The following is a 21362-nucleotide window of genomic DNA, read 5'->3' on the forward strand; positions in this document are numbered from 1 at the left end:
GAAAATGCATAATAGACTTTGATTTTCAAATGACAAATTACAACCAATAACCTCTTTACAAAATAAATTTTGACAACTCACCTGAACCAACTGAATGTCCACTATGGTGTTAGTATTGAGATCCATCATTGTACAACATTGTATAATTATGTACACTATACATAATTGTATAAATCACTATTCAATACTTTAATATTATGTCTGACATTTTATTTAGGTCACACCTTTTAACTTCAAACAATATCTAACCCCTGCAGGGCTCGCAAAATTTCTAAATCGCTGGTAGCCCTTCGGGCAGGCACTCTTCAGATTTTGGTAGCCCGAAATGAATTTTACTAGCCCACATAAAAAGAAAATTTTTAATGTAGAAAATTGGTTTGGAGTCAAAACATGAATCAAAACCTTTTTCAAAACACAAATATCAACAATTGGATATAAAATAATAAAATTAGAATCATCAATACAAATATACATCTGGTTCTCTGAAGTGAAATGTGTGTGACCAGCATGGAACATGAATCTGTCTGTGGCTCAGCCCCCAATGAGGGTATGATAAAATAAAATAAAAAAAGGTAACACTTTGGGTTAGGGTCTAACGCTCACAATTAACTAGTTTCATTAACATGCAGATGGCAGGGTTTTATCATCACTGAGGTCCCAAATGTGAGCTAGACTAGTTAGGGGTGTTCGGGGGCCAATCTGCAATAATTTTCTCAGGGGCCCGAGAAATTTTTTATTTCTCTGATCTACATATGTGCATTTTAAGATGTTTTGAATGCCAAAAAAATTGGACAACAATAGCTTTAAAACCATGTCACACAGCTGATTATTTTTCTCTCCTCATCAGCATCACTCTTTTTCTCTTTATTTTTCTCTTGCTCTGGCTCTTCCCGTCCTAAAGCTGAGCTTTGACTGATAGGCTTTTCATTTTTGTCTGTCAATGACGAAAGTAAACTTGTGGTCAGCTGATAGGTTGATTTATGAATCATTTTCTCAGACACGTTCATTTACTGAAAGCTACTAGGAAAGCTAGGTAGCCTAACTAAGTTTATTAAATTTATTCACAATATGTACACATTCATTATTGATCTTAAAACAGGGCCGTAGACAGGGCTTTATAATCAAATAGGTCCTAAATGTAAGGTTGTTAGGGGGTTCAAATTTTTTATTTCTCTGATATGTGCATTTCAAGACGTTTGAAGGCCAAAAAAAGGATAAGAAATAGCTTTAAAACCATGTCAGCGGGCAGTATTTGTCAATACCTGCTCTCACTTCTTATCCATCACTCTTTCTTTTTCTCTCAGTCTCCTCATCTTGCCCTGTCTCTTCCCCTCCTAAAGCTGAACTTTTTTAATTTGCTGAAGGCTACAAATTGTACTATGTTAATTCTCAACATGTACACATTCGTTATTAATATTGTGCCTAACAAGATAAAAACGGCTTTGTTTCTCGTCCCCTCACAATGACAGTAGCAGCTAAACGAATTACATTCCACGAGTCACGTTACAAAGGCCTATTTTCAGTTCAAAATGGCCAAATTAGACAAGTAAATTCGTTTGCCTGATAATTTGTCATTTGTTTAACATTTATGACCAAAAAAAAAAGTAAAATGTGAAATATTTAGTTTAGCTACTTACGTTATCGCACTTGACCATAAACTGAAGCGTCGAGTTGCTCTGCTCATATTCGCGCTCAGCAGCTTCTGTGAATATAAATCCCGCCTACTTTGATTTGATTGGTAATCTCTAATATTCTGACATTGACGAGCAGTGACAGACCAATGAGGCTCAGATACATACACACACACATCCTGTCCTCTGTTTCTGACGTGCGCTCTGTTCGGCGCCACTGCGGATTGAAGACGAAGAACGCGCTGAATCTGATTATAACAAGACTGAAGCGAGCACTATTTCAGATAGCCCGTCGGGCAGGCCGGTTATGCATTTTGGTAGCCCGACTGGAAAACACAATAGCCCCGGGACGTCGGGCGGGCGATTTTGCAAGCCCTGCCCTGTATAAACTACACTATTTCAGTAAAGTATCAATACCTGGATAGTCAGCTCTCATGTCACCACCAAGTATCACTTTTTCCTCCTGACTTGGCCGCTGCAGATTCACATCATGTGACTTCCTAGTGGTGAATAACTGCCGGTTCAATGAAAGCTCTGGCATGGCGGCGAAATGTTTCATACCGAAACAACTGTAGCTTCATTGCCTTAAAGACTTGTTGGTGTGGGGGGATACATAATATATGTAATTTGATCTAAATTGAAGAAATTCACAGTCAAAGTAACTAGAGTTGCACATCATTTACCTTTTCGACTTGTATGAAAGATGCACCACTCAGGTACACGGCGGTTGAAAGGTGCAGATTTTCAGCTGGCATGCTCCCAAGGATAGGCTGGCTATTCCAGTGTCTTTTTAAATGTGCAATGGGTGCACCGCTGCTTCACAGACAGGAATGTCCCCAGCCTTACGGTCCTCACATCACATGCCCGTGTGCAGACTGGACATACATTAAACAACTCCATGATACAGTGCTTGTACACTATGTACTTTTTCCTGTTGTGGATGATTTTTTTTTATTTCAAACCACAAAGAAAGGATTTAAACAGATTGAGCTTTTATGTGGACTGTTGTTTAAAGTTTAAACCATCACCCTGTTCGCAGCTGGTTCAATAATCTTTATGCACATAAACAATCCTAAAAGTAAAGCTATAAACAACAACGGTCTCACTGAGACTAATCCTTTATGTTAGAATGTGAGCCACACATATACTGTATCTTCACACTCAGTAACTTAGGACTTTAGTGTAGAGTCCAACGATAATGTGATGGAGTCGTCAGGATCATTAGTGGAATCCTGTCCCTTTGAAGCTTCCACTAAAGAGCTGCCCTCCAATGGATTGTCCTCCAGCTCTTCATCGAGGTCTAGACAAGGTATTTTGGTTACTCTCTTTATAGGTGTCGATGACATGCACAAAGGGTCTGCATTGGATGTCCCAACACCAAAATCTTTGCAGGAGACAGTTGCCTGGACACCTGCAGCCAAAATTAATTTTACTAAGGCAAGTCTAATGAAACAACATTATGAAAGTAAAGAGAAATGCCAGAATACTTACTAACTACATCAAAAGTAAAATGTACTGAAGTATAATTATAATATATAATTTTAATAAAAGATGAAACGCTACTGTATGCACAGGCTATTTAAGTGTAGGCTGTATTGGCTATGACTAGATGGCAAATGCTAGACCTCTCTCTCAGGTCCCACATGTCTCAGTCAGACATCAAATAAATTAAATATGAGCTTTTATAGACATAGTGTTTAGTACTTATTCAAACAACAAGATCTTTGTTTACCCTTCGCAAAACTTTGTTCCGCTGCTGTGCGGCTGCTGTGGAACTTCAGTTAATTCAGTCACGATAGAGGGGGCGGAGTTATCATGTTTACTGACAGTTTGAGGATCGAACAAGATTTACACAAGCTTTTTTTAAGAACTTTCATTGGCTAAATATTTGTAAAACAGACAGACAGACGTAAAGGGTGACCGATAGCATTGATTTTTTTTCTGCCTGTGCACGTGCCTGGTTACAGCCACATTCTAAGGGTAACAAGCTAGGTAACCATATACAGTAAAGCAACAAAATTATATAGCGGTAGTTGACTTACTTGTCCAAGGTCTGTAACTGAGCCAAGGAGAGTTGGTACTGATCCAGACTTTAGTATAAGACGTTAAGCAAGGCCAGCTCTGTATTGGCCCAAGTCTTCAGTGAAATGTTTTGCGCAGACATACAACACTTTTGGAAGTTGTGACAGCTAATTTGCAGAGAAAATTAAATTAACCCACTGGTTCTTCACTGGCTCGGATGAAGGAATTAAAAATATACCTTTGTGTTCGTTTGTACATCCAAACACTGAGCAACTGCTATGCTTTGATCGTTTGCAAGCCATGATGTCTCTCTAGGAAAAAACAATATCGCGCTCACACAGTCGTAGCTCATTTTCTCATGGGTGGGCCAAATTCTCAGGGCGGGCAAAGCAGAGAAAGGGGATGTAACAATTCCAGAATGGCCTATCTGAGCTTTCAATTTTTCAAAGGCAAAGCAGGATACCCTGGGCTTGGTTTACACCTATCGCCATTTCTAGACACTGGGGGACCATAGGCAGGCTAGGGGAACTCCTATTAATGTTAAAAAAACTCATAAAGTGAAATTTTCATGCCATGGGACCTTTAATGAAACGCCATCATTTCGCAATAGTTTTTTTTAATCATCATTTAGAAAATATCACAAAAGTTTTTCGCAAATAGGTATTTGTCAGGGACCAAACAGTCTGACAATGAGGAGAACAGAAGTTTCTTGTTGAAAAATAGGGTTTTTCTTATTTATCCAAAAAAATACTAAACAATAGAAACCAAAAACGTAACAACTAGGCCTATAAAAGAGGTCAACAAAATATAACTATTCTCAAAACAGAATATGAACTGACCTAACTGAATGAGACACAAGGAAACATATATAGTGGTTTGGCCAAACCAATTTACACATAAAGGGAAAACAAAATGGACGACAAATACAAACAACTACAAAACAAAACAAACTAAACTCAAAATCCCCCCCCAACATGGCAGCACATGGTATGGCTTAATTGGCCGGCCACAGGATATCACAGTCCTCCACCCTTGGCCACGCCTTTCTTCTCCCAGGACAGATCTCTCTCCCACATGGTAACAAAAGAAACGATGATTAATAAAACAGAAAATGCTTACATAGCCCTACAATGTGGAAATGTGTGCACTCCATTTAAACAGTGTATGGCTAAAGCAAATAACTATATTATATCTGAAATAAACTATGTGATTATGTTTTAAAATAATTAATTGTTTGGGGTGTGGCTAACTGCAAAATAACTTAATAAAACATGGCTTGTGTGCTGTATTACTACCATTGCTGGATATTACCCTGACTGACCGGCTGTTCATCCTGTGTGGCTTGGGCCATCACAGTATTGGAAACCTACCCATAATTTGGGAAGTTTGACCCTCTGGCTCCACCTTGGCCCTTCAAGCCTGTGATGTTGCCCTGGTCCACTGTTTCTCTGCCTTGGTCTCTACCTTCTCCATCTCTGATTTGGTCTTCTGATTCCCCGGCTCCGCTATGGTCAATGGTCCCCCAGGCTCCACCTTGAATCTTCATCCCTCCTCCTCCACCGTGTATATGCTCCTTATGGAGGGGGCTATGTCACGGTCACTAGCTGGAGTGCCCTTGATATCCACCAGAGGGGACTCCCCTCTTGTTCATTATCATTCTAACATGGACTAAATTTTCCATAATTTTCTGCATGGACTCAACATCCCTGATTGCTGTCAGCTGTATATCCTTAACTGCACACCTGCAGGGGTAATGCGGCCGTTACATGGGACTCTAACATGGACTGGCCGTTACACCTCTGCTGTGCATCATTTTTCAATAATTCGACGGCCCAAAGTCAATTATTCAGCTTATACTACGGTTACCAAACCTCAAAACATTGTTCAGATTATGTATTTCAAGACATTTCTCAGGTTTTTGTCCTTTTTCTTACGCATCTAATCCCAAGCCTCCATTGCTAATTCCAAAATTAAATTTTAGAGCTAGTAACGGAGGCTTGAGCCACTGATAGCAATGACTAATGCAGTTATTAATGTAGTTATGTGTGTATGAATTACCTGAGTCTTTGCGTCTCTCAACAGTGTTCAGCGGCAGCTTCTCTACTAATAGCGAAACTTGTTTTTATCTGTTCCAAGAAGAGAGTCATTATTAGGCTACATCGCTAGTTTGAAATGTATTGTAGCTTTTAAGTTGTTAAACAATTTTACTGATAAAATTGTCAGAGCAGTGCTGACAACACGTTTCTGTGCAAGTGTGTCCCCGACTGTCCATACTGTATACTATGTGTGTGTGTGTTTGAGTGAGAGAGAGAGAGAGAGAGAGAGAGAGGGAGGGAAAAAAAGAGCATGTGCTGTCCTTAATAAAACGTAATTTAGTGGCAAAAAAACATGGAAATAATTGGTTGTTTTTATCCTATATACTATTTTAATTTGCTTGGTCAGTGTCGTTGTCGGATTTGGTTATGTTTCTGTTGTCGACTGTAAAGACCTTTGAAATAACTGAAATAATTTGGCGAAGTGATTTGGAACTGTAATGCGGTCAAGACCTGCTGGAAGTACTTTAGCCGTGCGTTTCCCTGAAAATAATTGCACACCTTAGAACGATTGTCAACAAATTCGATTCAAGCATTCAAAAGCCATGTAGTATAGAAGACATAATAAATTATGGCTCAGCATCAGCCTCAATGCTTTCTAAGAATAGAGTTGATTCAAAACCAAGCCAGAAGAATATGTTGTGGAGCTTTTATATCCTCTCCTGTAACAGCACTGCAGGTAGAAAGGGGAGATGGGAAATGGGAGAAACGCCATTAGACATACGTGAAATTCAGCTAAATATAATATACTGGAGAGTAGGCAGGTATTAAAGGTAATTTTACATACCATCCAGTGAAATATTGGGGAGTTGTTAGGAATATGAGCAGATACATCTAGAAAGCTGTGGATGAACGATAGACAAGCAGACCCAACAAACAGCCATTAATAATATCGATTTTAGTCCCACGGTGATTCTGCCAATCTCTCCACATTGGCTCTTCTCAATGCCATCAGTAGACCAGCTGATATTTAAAACGATAAAGGATAACCAAAAAACGTGTTCCAAAAGAGACATTAGTACAGCAGTATTTAGATGGAGAATCTACCCCATCCACACTACTGCGTTTTCGTTTAGAAATGAAGACCTTTTGATACGTTTGAACTAGGGGTGCACAATATATATCGCATCAATATTGTTATCGCGATATCACGTCGCCCGATATTATATCGAAAGTCTTGCGATAATTTTGCGATATTTTGTTTATGATGCGTCCGACATGCACCTCTCGAAAAATACACGTGGCTTGGAAGCGTTGAATTTTCCCCGACTCATTTCAAGGTTCTCCTTCTCCATAAACAAAAAGCAATCAAGGAAAGGGTTAACTTTTCATGCTACAGATTTCCCACAGTGGTCAGAAAGAAGACACTTTGTTTCTCTCAATATGATTCTAGTCGCTACTCGCTCCAAAGCTAATCACCGTCACTCTCTCACTTCTCCCTCGCTCTACCACACAGTCCCCACACACACACATTTGCCGGCTCGACGCACACACCAGCGCACAAGTATAAACATCAGGCCACCTGGCCGCTTCATGTGTTTTCTCAGATCGGATAGCTATCAAAACGATTCCATTTACATAAATGTGTTTTTGTAAAACGGATACAAATCCGATCTTCAATTCCCGCGCTATATGCAGATTTAATGGAGTCCAAGTCACCGAAAGCAACAGTTATGAGCTGCATTTTATTGATCGTCAGCTAAAATTTTGAAATCAAAGACCGCAATAAAAGAGAGCGGCAACAGCCCTGGTAAGATAATTTAATTTCTTTACTTTTAATGAAGATGATTCTTTGTAAAGCGTCAGCAACTCACTTTCACTTTGATTTGCGATAGTTTGCATGTTGGCTTGATGAATCGATGCTCAGCTTCGGTGATGAGTGCTGCAGTCGCGTCGTCATATCTGACTATAACATTACATATAGCTTATAACACGCTCTCACACGTTTATTTTTAGCATTTTTGTTTAGAGTAAAATTTATATGTGGTTTCAACAACCAGATGCCTTTACACTTGTCCAGTTTCGTCTGGAATGCGGCCCAGACCTCCTCCTGAAGTGGTGAAGACTTGACAAACGATGACGCAGAGGCTCTATGATTGGGTGTCATCAGTCATGGCGTATCCTTCCCTGATTCGTCAGCCACCCATCACATGACCTGTCCCCGGGAAGAAAACATACAAAAACAGCCTGCACTACGTAACGTTAGTGACTGCAACATGGATAACGAATTACAAGCGTTACTGACGTTGATGTCTTTGCTAGCAGCTGTTGTGCAAGTAAATTCTGCATTTTACAATGCTACAACTGTCTACATGCGCCTGTTTACACCGGCACGCGCATGCCCAGTGTTGGTGAATGGTCACGTGATGCTTGTTTTCAGTCGTCTTAATGTGGACGTCTTCTAAATTATTAGATCAATTCTAATACGCAGCTAAAACGCTGGTGTGGACAGAGATCGTATTCGTTTTAATTCTCCGTTTCTAAACTAAAACGCAGTAGTGTGGATGAGGCCACAGAAACACCTAAAAACTCACACAAGAATATGTATGTGGTTTAATGTGAATGATTATCATCAAGTGTAATGTTTGATGTCATATGGAATGTCTCAAAGTGAGTGGTACAGATGTCTCATTTCCAGATAGGTAAATCAAAAGGAAATAAAGTTTTTAGAAGTTTAGAAACTGGCTCAGAAATGAAGAAAGCCAAATGGTCTTCTCCATCCCCCCTGTTACACTAAAAAAATAGCTCTTTGACTGAACATGATTCATTCATGGACAGTGGTTCCATGTGATTAAAACAAGTAATCTTAACAAAACAGGAACAAATAAAACCCAGTAAAATCAACCATGTAAACCAACTACAACCAATGGTGTCCATTTAACTTGAAAGAATGGTGTTCATTTAACTTGAAAGAATGGTGTTCATTTAACTTGAAAGAATGGTGTTCATTTAACTTGAAAGAATGGTTTTAGTTTAACTTGAAAGAATGGTTTTAGTTTAACTTCAAAGAATGGTTTTAGTTTAACTTGAAAGAATGGTTTTAGTTTAACTTGAAAGAATGGTGTTCATTTAACTTGAAAGAATGGTGTTCGTTTAACTTGAAAGAATGGTTTTTAGTTTAACTTGAATGGTTTTAGCTGGACTTGAATTAATGGTTTTAGTTCACTTGATTTAATGGATTTCAGTTTACTTTAATTATTTAAGTTATCCTACATTTAATGCTTCTTGTTTAGTCTGTATGTCTATAACACATTGGACGAAATCGATTTGGTCAGGTTAATACAATGTAAGAATTTTCTCTTTCTTCAGTAACTCAGAAAAGACAACAGAAACGGAATATAGTATACAATTAATTTACTGGGGGTAAGAAAAAGTTCACAAAAGGTGTCATACCTTTCTACAGTATATTACAAACACGTAATATACGAAAGACAATGTATATATATATATACATTATATATACACATATACATATATATATATTAGGGCCGGGACTTTACCGCGTTAATTAAGATGAATTAATTACACAAAAAAATAACGCGTTAATTTTTTTTTACGCATTTTAATCGCACTTATTTTTGCACCGCGGAACGTTTCTCACTGGATGAGTTTAGGCGGACCGATTATACTGGAGCACCAACTACCGCCCATAACTTCCATAGACAGTTCTAACTAAACGATAACTTCAGACAACAACAAACCACAGTGAACATGAACAAAGAAGCTGACGAGACCGCTTTGGTTGGCCCCGTGGATGGGACATTTTGTTATAAAGTTTTAAAAAACGAACGGATGGAAGCGTCGATAAGAGCATGGTTGTGTGCAAGCTATGCAACAAGGAATTCGGAACGGCTATTGCTACACTTAATGGCAAAAATAGCACTGGTCTGCTGGACTTGGTTGAACAAAAATAAACAATATTTTGTTGCTTAAGCTTATTATTCAATGGTATACTAATAATCCATGTGAAAAAAATTACTTCTCACTGTTCTCAGGTCAAATATTTATATGCGATTAAAATGCGATTAATTAATTACAAAGCCTCTAATTAATTAGATTAATTTTTTGAATCGAGTCCCGGCCCTAATATATATATATATATAAATTGTCAGTTAATATTAACTTAGCCAAAGGCAGATGCACAAAATATTTGTAAAGGCAGCACAGAACATGGATACAAGACATTTTAAACTTTAAAACCCTTTCACATGTTAAAACATTCTTTGCAGCACATTCAAAGCTTTAAGAGCACAATTCAATTTACATTACCCTTCTAAAAAGTCATAAAAACGAGCATACCTGCTGATGCATAAAATAGAACGTGTTCATTAAAAAATTAGTTCACAGTGCATTAACTAACAGATCGTCACTGTCGGGCGGAAACCTTGTATGTCCAAATTTAATCAATTTCTGATTTTTTCACAAATCGATGCAATTGGTCAGTCCCCACGTGGGTCTGTTATTTTTACAAATTTTTAACCAATCTAAAGTGTTGAAAATAGCTTGAGAGCAAATCTCGTAACTCCATTGGACACTTCAACTGTCTGAGAAGCCTCGTAACTCCACCTCTTCTTCACTCCGCGGGAGGGAGCTTCGCGGCATTTTGTTTCTTCAAGATTGAAAGTCGCAACGATCTTCATCGAGCAACACATCCTGAGGTAAATGTTCTCAAAACACTGGTTATTCATGATTCAGTTATATGAATTTTAATAAATATATATAACAGTTTTATCTCGATCTTGAAGTAATGGTAGTGCTAAGCCTAATGTACAGATGGTACTCAACCAGAATGAGACTTTTGCGGCGGTAAAATTGCGGGGGTGTATTTGCTGGCTTTGACCGCTAAGAGGCGCTACAATCGCAGACTTTGAAAAGTGTCAGTTTATTCTCTCTATTGCGTAATCTGCCACCGCGCCGCGGCTCATTGAGAGTGATTGAAATGTGGTAAAACAGATCAATTCAAGTTAAACATGTAGTTAAATGAATTCATATAATCACAAGACTGAAATTAAATGTAGGCCTAATACATTTAATAAATAATGAAAACATTTCAACACAAAACATTGCAATAGAAAAATATTAGGCTACATCAATGAGGCTTTGCAAGAGCAATGTCTCATCAGCGGACCGACGGTAGCGCAGTGGACAACGCAACAGCACGAGCTTCACGGAGCTTCAAGCGACCCGAGATCGAATCTCACTAGCTTTGGCTGACAGCGTTAAATGTTTTACCATTCTTGATGCTTAGATAGGTAACTGTTTATTGAAGTCAAGCGTTTTGTTTAATTATCAATGGCACATTACAACATACATTTGCTACTTTCCAGTAGAGCCGCTGCACAGACGACAAACCTGATGAAGGAAGATTATCAGCCGATTGCGTCAGAAAATGAAAATGACGAAGCTATCTTTAATCTGCTAAATTATTGTTTTGTGAATCATCCACAAAATTGAGATGACTGACAATTGATACCCGCCATAGCAAAGGAAGAAATTTTTACAAACAGATCCTGGACATTTCAAGGTTTAAATAAAGTGTCGGGGGCAGTTTATTTATTTAAAACAGGGTTGCATCGAGTTAGAGTTTATTAAGTAAGAAACAGAATCTTATTCTTGCGACATTTTACATTTGTATTGCCAAAGAAATTGCAGCTAAATAAACAATTAAAACAGTAGGCTATAGTCTACAAAACGAAAATAGTTCAAAGCAACATAAATTAAGATTTTCTTTGCTTCTCTCTCGCGCTGGATCTCTTTTATTTTAGTTTATTTATTCTCCCTGCACTGCGCGCGCCGGGTCTCTCTCGACATTAAACAAGATTTCAGGGTAAAACCCCATTATACAGCTGATAATACTGATGTCGCTGTGTGTCATCCATACAAATCACGAAAAAAAAAAACTGTAACATGATTTCAAACAGAATGCCTGGTTGAATTCACTGTACAATAAAACGAGGTGGATCGCAAATAAGCGCTCTGTATCTGCTGCTCATCGCATTCGTTTAGTTGGCAAGAACGCGTTTCGTCGATAGTTCATGTTTAGATAATGCCAGATTGTTGACACACACACTACTCAAACGTGTTAAAATTCTACAAAACCAGTTGAAACAAACGGATTGAACACTTAAACTGAAAGTGTGTGTGAAACCTCTTTAAATACAATACATAAAACTACAATATTTATAATTTAAGGGCCTACATTTGGACACATCGAGAGATATATCTTTAAAAGTATTTTGCCTTTGCCTGGTCATCAGGCTCACTCTGCATATGAAAGACAGAACATTAACACCTCCTGAACCCCCAACCCCCCACAGGCTATCTGAGTTTGAGACCGACTTAAAACAAAGAGAAGTCGGAATTCACACTTAATTCTAGACATAGCATTAGGCTAGTAAAGTGTTGATAATAAAATAATTTAATTATTTAGGCTACATGTAGGCTAATAGGCTAATATTTCTCTCATAAAAGTTTATTATTAAACATTTAATTATTTCAATAATTGAAGAAATAAAACACTACCTCGGTTTGGGCCAGCTTTTTCCAAGCAAACCTAAATACAAACGCATGTTCATTTGTTCAAACGCACGTTCATTTGTTGTCATGAATACAATGTTCAACTCAATGTTAAATTCCACGGGGATCTTTGGATCCTTACAACCAGGGTGCGCGATTTGTGAATTAGCTATTATTATTTTTTTATTTATAAATCTCGAACCACAGTGCTTTGTGCTGCTGCTAAACTAAATAACATTTATATAATATTTATGAACTTAAGTGAAACAATATCGCAACATTTCAACAAATAAATTATCTGATCTTTTTTTACAATTTAATTCAGGGCGATTTAGCCTAGACATTTAATTATAGCGATATTTCCACCCTTGTCCGTTCATCATTGGGAAGCGCTCACAGCTTTTGAGTAGGCTAGATCTGCACCTCTCGGTTTCATACGGATTACCTAATCAGATAACATTTATTAAATATTTAGACATGTAAAGGCTTTAGACATAGCCGATTTCTTATCGTGACTGAGCGGAGGAAAGTGGCTTTCGGTTCATTTTTGTGACGCGCAGTTCCCGGAGACAGAGATGACAGATAAACTTTTGAATAAAGGTTTGAATATGAATAAAAGTTTACAGTTTTGAACGATGTAGGCTACTCTAGTCTACTCTGATCTGTATGACTAAAAAACTACGGAGTAGCCTATTTGGGCCTAAGTTATTTTAGCTGTCTGTTATGAGAAAAATAAATCCAAATGAATGCGCAGCCGCGTCTGTCAAACACTAATTCAACATGCCAGAATAAAACCCGACTTTAGAACAATGGATAGCGCCATTTGGCGTGGTGTGCCAAAATACTTAATTATAAACTTCAATATTTCATTCAAAATAATCTCAAAACGCTTGTGACATTTTGAAAGCCGTGCATGCATTAAGGCACTGGAACCATGAACTGAAACTGGTTCTGATTTTATTGTTAGTCGTTTAAACGTGCCTGTTGCATATCTTTATTTTATATATTTTAAATGGTCTATTGGTGAAGTAATTTATAGCATTGATTACTGTGGAGGGAGGGGGGATTAAAATAATTCAGCAGAAGCAGGGATGTTTAGACCAGAAGGAAATCCCCGTCCCCCTGGAAAATCGCACCTTGCTTAGTTAAAACCATGTTTTACAAACTCTATATGAACCACAAAAAAAAGGCTATCCTGTATAAAAAAAATGTTTTGTTTGTTTGATTGTCTGCATTAATAATAGGCTATGACATGCATTAATAGGCTAATATAAAATGTACAATAATCTCTGTTTGTACGGGATTCGAACCCGTGTCATCCAAATAATCGATACGTAAGTTCTACCACTCGGCCATGAATTTACTCATTTAGAAAAGCCCGGTTTATCCAATCTGTTCCAGGGAAGCGCTCATCATTCGTCTCATTCCTCAATAGAGTAGTAAACAAATAATCAGCTTCTTTGCACCTAATTTATTTTTGTTCGTTATTTTTGTTATTATTATTATTTTATCACGCTGCTCCCAACGGGCAATAGGCTTATGTCGCCCACCGACGTCTAGGCGTAGGCTACAATATGAAATAAAGGCTATATTGTTCTCGTCTCTATTTTTAAATTATGATTCTATTTTTCTGTCCTAAACAATGTTCTATAGTAGCCTATTTCATCTGTTAATTGACATTAACCCCGCTTACATTTCAAAATACGGCAATAGCTGCTGTTTTGTACAATGTCCCTCTGTGCCACCTGGCGGTCATTTCGCGAATGACTTTGAAATGCGACTGGATTATTTTTACCGCGGTAGTTTTGCCGCGGTGCCTGTCGCGGCGGTAATAGGCATTCTGGTTGAGTACCATCTGTAGCTTATCGTTTCTGAGGATGCTAGATTTTTCTTTCTGCTAGGTCTAGCATTGGACTGTAACGTTAACGTTAGCTATCTTGTTGATTGAAATCTTCCATGTTTTTGTTTCTGACGAGGATAATGAATTTAAAGCACAAAAATATCCTGCCGTTGACTTAGTTAGCCTGGTTTTGTCGTCATGTTTGGTGAGATAGCTAACATGATTTCCGTGGGGCTTAAAGAAAAAAATCTCGACCCCCGCTAGTTCTGGCACTCGTCTGAGGAACAACATAATAACGTTAATGTAATGTACTATGTCAGGATTGTAGCTTTCAATGTCAAGGCATGCCGTCATGTTCAACAAGTAACTGCCTTTGCCGTCATATTCTTCACTTTAAGCAAGCTATCTGCTGCACTGCAAAAAATGCTTTTCTTCTATTTGTGTCTTGTTTCCAGTCCAAATATCTAAAAATTATTAAATCAAGATGCATTACTAGATGAGTAAAATACTATAAGATATTATGTCCTGTTTTCCGGGGGAATGAATCAAAATTAATATCCTTGGAATAGCTGTGTTTGTGTTTGGCATCTTGAATTAATCATTTTTGATTTGGTATTTGGACTGGAAACAAGACAAAATACTAAGTAAGAAAAGCATTTTTTGCAGTGTGGCTTCTTGCTTCGTTTTCATACGTAAACATGCTGTAAAACTTAGGGAAAGTTGATCATTTGACCTTTATTCATTTTATGTTTTGCAGCAACCATGTCTGTGTCCTTAGAGGAACAATGTAAGATGGTCAATGTGCCATATGATCAGGCAAGGGCCCTAATAGAGAGTGAGAGCTCTGATGGAGAGTGTAGAGAGAGAGGAAGAGATGGAGGACACAGTGATACATGCTGGTATAGTTACTTTCTATAATAATCATGAGAGATAATGATTTTACATACCAAAATGGATGTTTCATGCAAATTTCACAACAATAGACATTTGTTAAAAAAAATTATTCACACTAATTGTATCATGTGTTCGAAAAGATTTATCTGGTGGTCTGGAGGTAGAGGAGGCCTCACTGCTGGCTCCAGAGCAGGTACAGTTTGACACGGGTAGGTTAGATGCTTTTCTACAATTTCTCATTAAATTAGATAAGGTTCTTCTACTATAGCCCTCACTGTTGACAGTTTATAAAGATGCAACTCATTCATGCACGTTTGGTTTGTGTGTGTATTAATGTTTTCCATGGTGGAAATGAAGATGCAGCAGAGAATTCGTGCTCAAATGCTGAGGAAGACGCACCTCCAAGGAAAAGACTGAGAGCTGAAAACACCTGGAAGAAAGTCATCAACAAGAAAAGAAGAATGGTTGGGAAGTCATACGTTGGAAAACAGAAGCAGACGGAAATAATGAGGGAGACACAGGCTATAGGGCCTAGATGTTCATCAGCAGCATGTGCCAAGTCAGCTAAACATCACTGCAGTGCAATTTCGCGAGCCTGAGAGGAATACAATTTTCAATGACTTTTGGCAACATATGACCTGGGAGGAGAAGAGGATTTATGTGCATGGTCTAATTGATGTGGTCCCCGTGCAAAGGAGAAGGGGGGCTGAAAATTCACGAAGATCAAATTCCCTGTGTTTTTTTTTACGGGTCAGCGGGTAGAGAAGACGTGTCTGCAAAAGTATGTTTTTGTCTACCCTAGGAATAGGCGAGTGGTCTGCCCTTAACTGGGCAAAAGAGGGACACATGCAAGCAGACACAGAGGGACAAACACACAGCAACGCACGTCGTTCAGTGGCTGGCCATGAATTAATTCACAGCTTTTTGCAGGATCTCCCAAAGGTGCCCTCACACGACTGCAGATCCACAACATCCAAACAGTATCTGGAACCTGTGTTTCAGTCGATGGCTGATCTGTATGCCGTGTATTGTCGCGCTGCAGCAGAGAAGAATGTGACACCTTTGTCAAGGCAAGTGTTCACAGATGAGTTCAAGCGTCTCAACCTAGGCCTTTACCACCCAAAAAAGGACCAGTGCAACATTTGTTGTGCTTTCAAGACCGGCAACTTACCTGATGATGAGTGGCAGCACCACCTCCTTCAAAAAGAAGAGGCCCGCGACGAAAAGTTGTCTGACAAAAGCAAGGCCAGCAACAACATCATGGTTGTATGTATGGACTTACAAGCCCTCCTTTTGTGCCCAAAGCTAAAAGCCTCTGCCTTGTATTACAAAACAAAGCTTGCAGTTCACAATTTTACTGTGTACAACATGCTGACACACAGTGCCACATGTTATGTCTGGCATGAAGGCGAGGGATCCTTGTCTGCCAGTGAGTTTGTTTCATGCATTGTCGACTACCTCTCTGCACAGACTGAGCCTGACACATTTATTCTGTGGAGTGACGGCTGCGGGTCTCAGAACCGGAATGCAGTTCTAAGCAATGCACTTCTTCTTTTCTCCATGAAGAAAAACAAAGTCGTCATTCAGAAGTACCTTGAGAAGGGGCATACTCAAATGGAATGCGACTCCGTTCACAGCGTCATCGAGAGGCGTCTGAGGGACCAGGATGTGTATCTCCCAGCGGAGTATGTTAACCTGATGAAGAGGGCCCGTGTGAAGCCTCATCCATATGAAGTCAAGTACATCGACCACACCTTCTTCCAGGACTTCACCAAGCTGAGGCTCTGCAAGTCTCTGCGCCCTGGAGTAGGGCCTGGTGACCCAACTGTCCATGATATCAGAGCCATCAGGTAATTACCAATGTAAATCTTATGTCTTACAATATACTGTAGGCATGACATTATGATGTTGCATGTTGTTTTATGAAATCTTACAGTGATTATGTTGTTGTGTTATATTTTGTGCAGGTACAACAACAATGGAACGATGGACTTCAAAATCAACCACTCTGATGCCTGGCATCCACATCCGAGTCACCAACTCCGAAACTCCACCTCAGACAGCCACACAGTCACCCCACTCTATTCAGACCGCCTGAAGATCAAAGAGCTGAAATTCAAAGACCTCCAAGACCTGAAGGAAGTCATCCCAAAGGACTTTCACAGCTTTTATGACAATTTGCTTCACTAGGATGCAGTATTAGTATTAACACGGTCAATATGATGGCAATGTAACACACACAGAGCCTCACATACACATGCACACAGACAACAGCTCAGCCTACTCACAAACCCAGCTAACAGACTTTTGTTATAAGAACATTCTCCAAATATTCAGTGTTGGTTCTGGGAACATGAAAAATCTTAAAACTTAATTTTCATTTAAACATTCTAGGAACATTGACTTCTAACATTCCAAGAACATAAAAATGCCCAGTTTCATGAATGTTATTTAAAGGTTAGTGTGATGTTCCTGAAACATTCTTTCAATCATTCAAACACCTGCTGTAAACAAGCACCGAAAGAGAGAGAATTAAAGGGTTAGTTCACCCAAAAATGGAAATGATGTCATTAATGACTCGCCCTCATGTCGTTCCAAGCCCGTAAGATCTCCGTTCATCTTCGGAACACAGTTTAAGATATTTTAGATTTAGTGCGAGAGCTTTCTGTCCCTCCATTGAAAATGTATGTTCGGTATACTGTCCATGTCCAGAAAGGTAATAACGACATCATCAAAGTAGTCCATGTGACATCAGTGGGTTAGTTAGAATTTTTTGAAGCATCGAAAATACATTTTGGTCCAAAAATAACAAAATCTATTACTTTATTCAGCATTGTATTCTCTTCCGATTAAAGCAAGTCGACTCCACAGTGACCCTGCTGACGTAAGACGCTTCTTGCGTGTCATCTGTTGCGCCCGAGCAACAAAAACAAAACAATCTTCGCAAACATGTAAATATAGCAATAGCAAAATAAAAACAATGTAGAATAGCTTGAATATAGCGTGCGTCTCCCTCAGACTGTAAACGAAGCTCGGGCGCACCAGATAACACGTCAGCAGCGTCTTACGTCAGCAGCGTCACTGCAGAGTCATGACGCGGATTGACAACAGACCCAGAAGAGAATACAATGCTGAATAAAGTCGTATTTTTGGACCAAAATGTATTTTCGATGCTTCAAAAAACTAACCCACTGATGTCACATGGACTACTTTGATGATGTTGTTATTACCTTTCTGGACATGGACAGTATACCGTTCATACATTTTCAATGGAGGGACAGAAAGCTCTCGCACTAAATCTAAAATATCTTAAACTGTGTTCCGAAGATGAACGGAGGTTTTACGGGCTTGGAACGACATGAGGGCGAGTCATTAATGACATCATTTTCATTTTTGGGTGAACTTACCCTTTAAGAACACAAACTACAACTTTCTTGAGACACAGCCTTAGATGAACTGGAGATATTAACCCTCTCAAGATCTGATTAAACTTCTCCACAAACAGCATTACCAGCTTCACTTATTACTAACATCACACTAACCTTTAAATAACATTCTAGTAACATTAAGCAAACTGGACATTTTTATGTTCTTGGAATGTTAGAAGTCAATGTTCCTAGAATGTTGAAATGAAAATTAAGTTGAAAGAACATTTATAAAGGAACATTATACCTTTTAAACAAGTTCCTGTAACGTCAAGAAAACTGGACATTTTTCACGTTCCCAGAACCAACACTGAATATTTGGAGAACGTTCTTATGACAAAAGACTGTTAGCTGGGAATACACTCAGTAGTAAAGCAAGCCTTAAAGGGACACATATAAATGTATTTATTTATTTAAACGGATAGTTCACTTCTAAATTAAAAATCTGTCATCAAAAATGTAATGTACAGGGCAGTACAGGACATTGCACCACGTCAGCGTGATCTTCCTTGACCACTTAGCTCTTCTACACACAGACAACCTTAATCTTTGATGATATGTGGCTGGAAGTTAGACAGCATGCTGACTACATACCATATTTGATTAATGTTCACAAGCCGGGAAATCGGGATTTGGCCTGACACAATTTTAAACTTCTTTATCTTTGCAATAGCTCTTTCAACATGAACCCTGTGCTTGGCTATTCTTTTGGTCATTTCAACATCTGCATGTGGCATCTGTCTGTTTGCTCTTGCAAAAGGTGAAATGTTAGGTTGCAAACCAATCTCCTCAACTTCCTTCTCTATTAGAAAGCCTTTATCAACCATCAATCCATCTCCTACATTGAGATAGCCACACTGAATGTACCCCTTCAAAATGTCAAGGATGTTGCACACATTGAAAATTTCTTGTCAGAAATTGCTCCGGTGAAGAGGGCAGACACATAAATGACTGCACCCCGTGGATCGCAGGCCACTAGAGACTTAAGGGTGTTAGTAGATTTGTAGGAGGAGTAAGTCTGACTCTGAAACAATAGTGAGCTTGGTCTCTGAATCTTAAGTTCAGTGCAGTCTAAGATAGCAAATGTATTTGGAAATTCTTCCTTAAATTTTGCTTGCATGTTCTCAGAAATAACATCCCTGTGTGGCCAAATAGACAATTTGCCAAGACTATCATACATATAGTCCACCCAGGAGTTGATCAGTGTGCTAACACTCTGTAAACGGATGTTAAATCTGAAGGCTAGGTCTTTGTGGTTCAAATTTTGTCTTAATTTCATTAAGGTCAGTAACAATTGAGTACGCAGTGAAAGTTGTTTGATTTCATTATTGACACGTTTGTATGAGAGAGGGATGTGTGTTTGTGGTGCACTTGGGTCAGTTGGAATGTTAAAAAATTCACACAAGCTGTTAAATTGCTCATAAGAAAACCCTGTGCAGTAGTGGAAATAATCAGGCACATGGCTTTGGTTTAAAATCTCTGGGTTTAAAGCTGAGGTGTGTGCATACTGAAGTTCCTTTTGAAGATGATGGAGTTGGCCATCCTTTGCCTCGAGTTGAAGCTTCAGATTTATGTCCTGCTTGTGATTGGCTATTGCGTCCTGCAGAGTTCTCAGTTCCTCTCCATGGTCGCCTGTATCATGTTCTTCTGTAAAAGACAAAAAAGAGAAAGAAGACATGGAATGTTACTAATTTATGTTATTTTCTTCTGTTTTACAGCTTCCTCTCCTTGACTCTGCAGGACCATCATCTGCGAACCAGCCGTCAAACGACTTCCCGGATTTTCCCCTGCCAACACAGCCGTCAAATTTCTGTGCAGTGCTGCATGAACAAAACATGTGTAGCTACAGAAAATTGACAATCACACCATCCCAGTCTTTAGCTTTAGAAAGAGAGACCAGACAACAAGATACAAATCACATCTGGCATCTTGTCCGGGCTTCCCGAATAACGTCAAGTGTGTTCAAGACAAAATGCTCTAGGAGAGCTGACTTTGACACCTTGGCTGTGAGAATCAAGGGCACATCCAAAATGCAGACCAAAGCAATGAGGAGAGGGGTAGAGCTAGAATCGGTGGCAGCGCAGCAGTACTTGAAAGTAACAGGTAATCTAGTATACCCTTGTGGCTTTGTAGTGAACCCCAATGCTCCACACCTTGGCAAATCCCCTGACCGGAAGGTCTTGGTGGTACAAGCTTTGGCCTTTTGGAAATTAAATGTCCAGCAAAGAACAGCTGCCAAGACTGTCCCTATCTCCAAAGACAGGCAGATGGTGGTTACAAGCTAAAGGAGACCCACGTGTATTACTACCAAATAATAGGGCAGCTTTTCTTTGATTACTTCCTTCCCAGTTGCAATCAGTAATTAAAAACAGATACAAATATCAGTTTAAACTTACCATAGGTAGAGTCACTCTGTTGTGAGGTGCTTTGAAATGTGTCCTCAGTAGAGTTTGAGGTGCTAGCTTCCTGCTGAGTTTGAGGTGCTAGCTTCCTGTCACACATGATTCAGTAAACAATCAGTTTAAAAATTGTTTAGTTGTCTTCATGAAATCATTCAAATTTAGCAAACCCATGGAATACATTTTTATTACACTTTTGTTTTGATCCTGTATTGGTTTCTTACAAGAAACAAATAAAATGCACTTTGTATAAAGCATGAGAGTATGTTATGTTCTGTAATAAATCTCGCTGCCCAAATAAAGTCTACACGGTAGTAAACAGGTATGTGACAGCATATAAGTGACTAAATTACTGTTAATGAACTGATTAAGTTTGCATACCAACCTTTTCTTTGGAGATCTCCGGCAAGCCCCCTGATGTTCCCTCCTTAAAACTGACACCGGGAGAGCCGCGATCGGATTGGGGTACTCAGGGGTAGGCCGTCGATTAACAAAATGCTGAAATATATTTTAAAGTATGTCAGTGAATCTCCGTTTTGCCT

General features: G+C 39.0%; 1 protein-coding gene across 2 annotated transcripts; it reads left to right on the plus strand.

The window, feature by feature from the left end:
• The first annotated feature begins 14598 nt into the window (after positions 1-14598).
• On the plus strand, positions 14599-17286 carry LOC306999112 (uncharacterized protein). Of its 2 annotated transcripts, XM_079613583.1 has the most exons (4): positions 14599-15001; positions 15137-15205; positions 15354-16846; positions 16964-17286. In XM_079613583.1, exons 3-4 carry the CDS (start codon positions 15780-15782, stop codon positions 17184-17186), a joined length of 1290 nt encoding a protein of 429 aa, XP_079469709.1. In that variant the 5' UTR covers positions 14599-15001; positions 15137-15205; positions 15354-15779; the 3' UTR covers positions 17187-17286. The 2 variants fall into 2 exon arrangements, with proteins under 2 accessions (XP_079469709.1, XP_079469710.1); XM_079613584.1 differs by lacking the exons at positions 14599-15001; positions 15137-15205 and having other exon boundaries at positions 15343-16846.
• The last annotated feature ends 4076 nt before the right edge of the window (positions 17287-21362 follow it).

This window comes from Phoxinus phoxinus, assembly GCF_949152265.1.
Source record: "Phoxinus phoxinus genome assembly, chromosome: 5".
NCBI classification, from domain to species: domain Eukaryota; kingdom Metazoa; phylum Chordata; class Actinopteri; order Cypriniformes; family Leuciscidae; genus Phoxinus; species Phoxinus phoxinus.

Bases quoted from the DNA above. Each gene is read 5' to 3' on its own strand.
- LOC306999112 (XM_079613583.1), top strand. From the start codon at position 15,780: ATGTTTTTGTCTACCCTAGGAATAGGCGAGTGGTCTGCCCTTAACTGG. The intron at 16,847-16,963 runs GTAATTACCAAT...TATTTTGTGCAG, and splicing joins CATGATATCAGAGCCATCAG to GTACAACAACAATGGAACGA.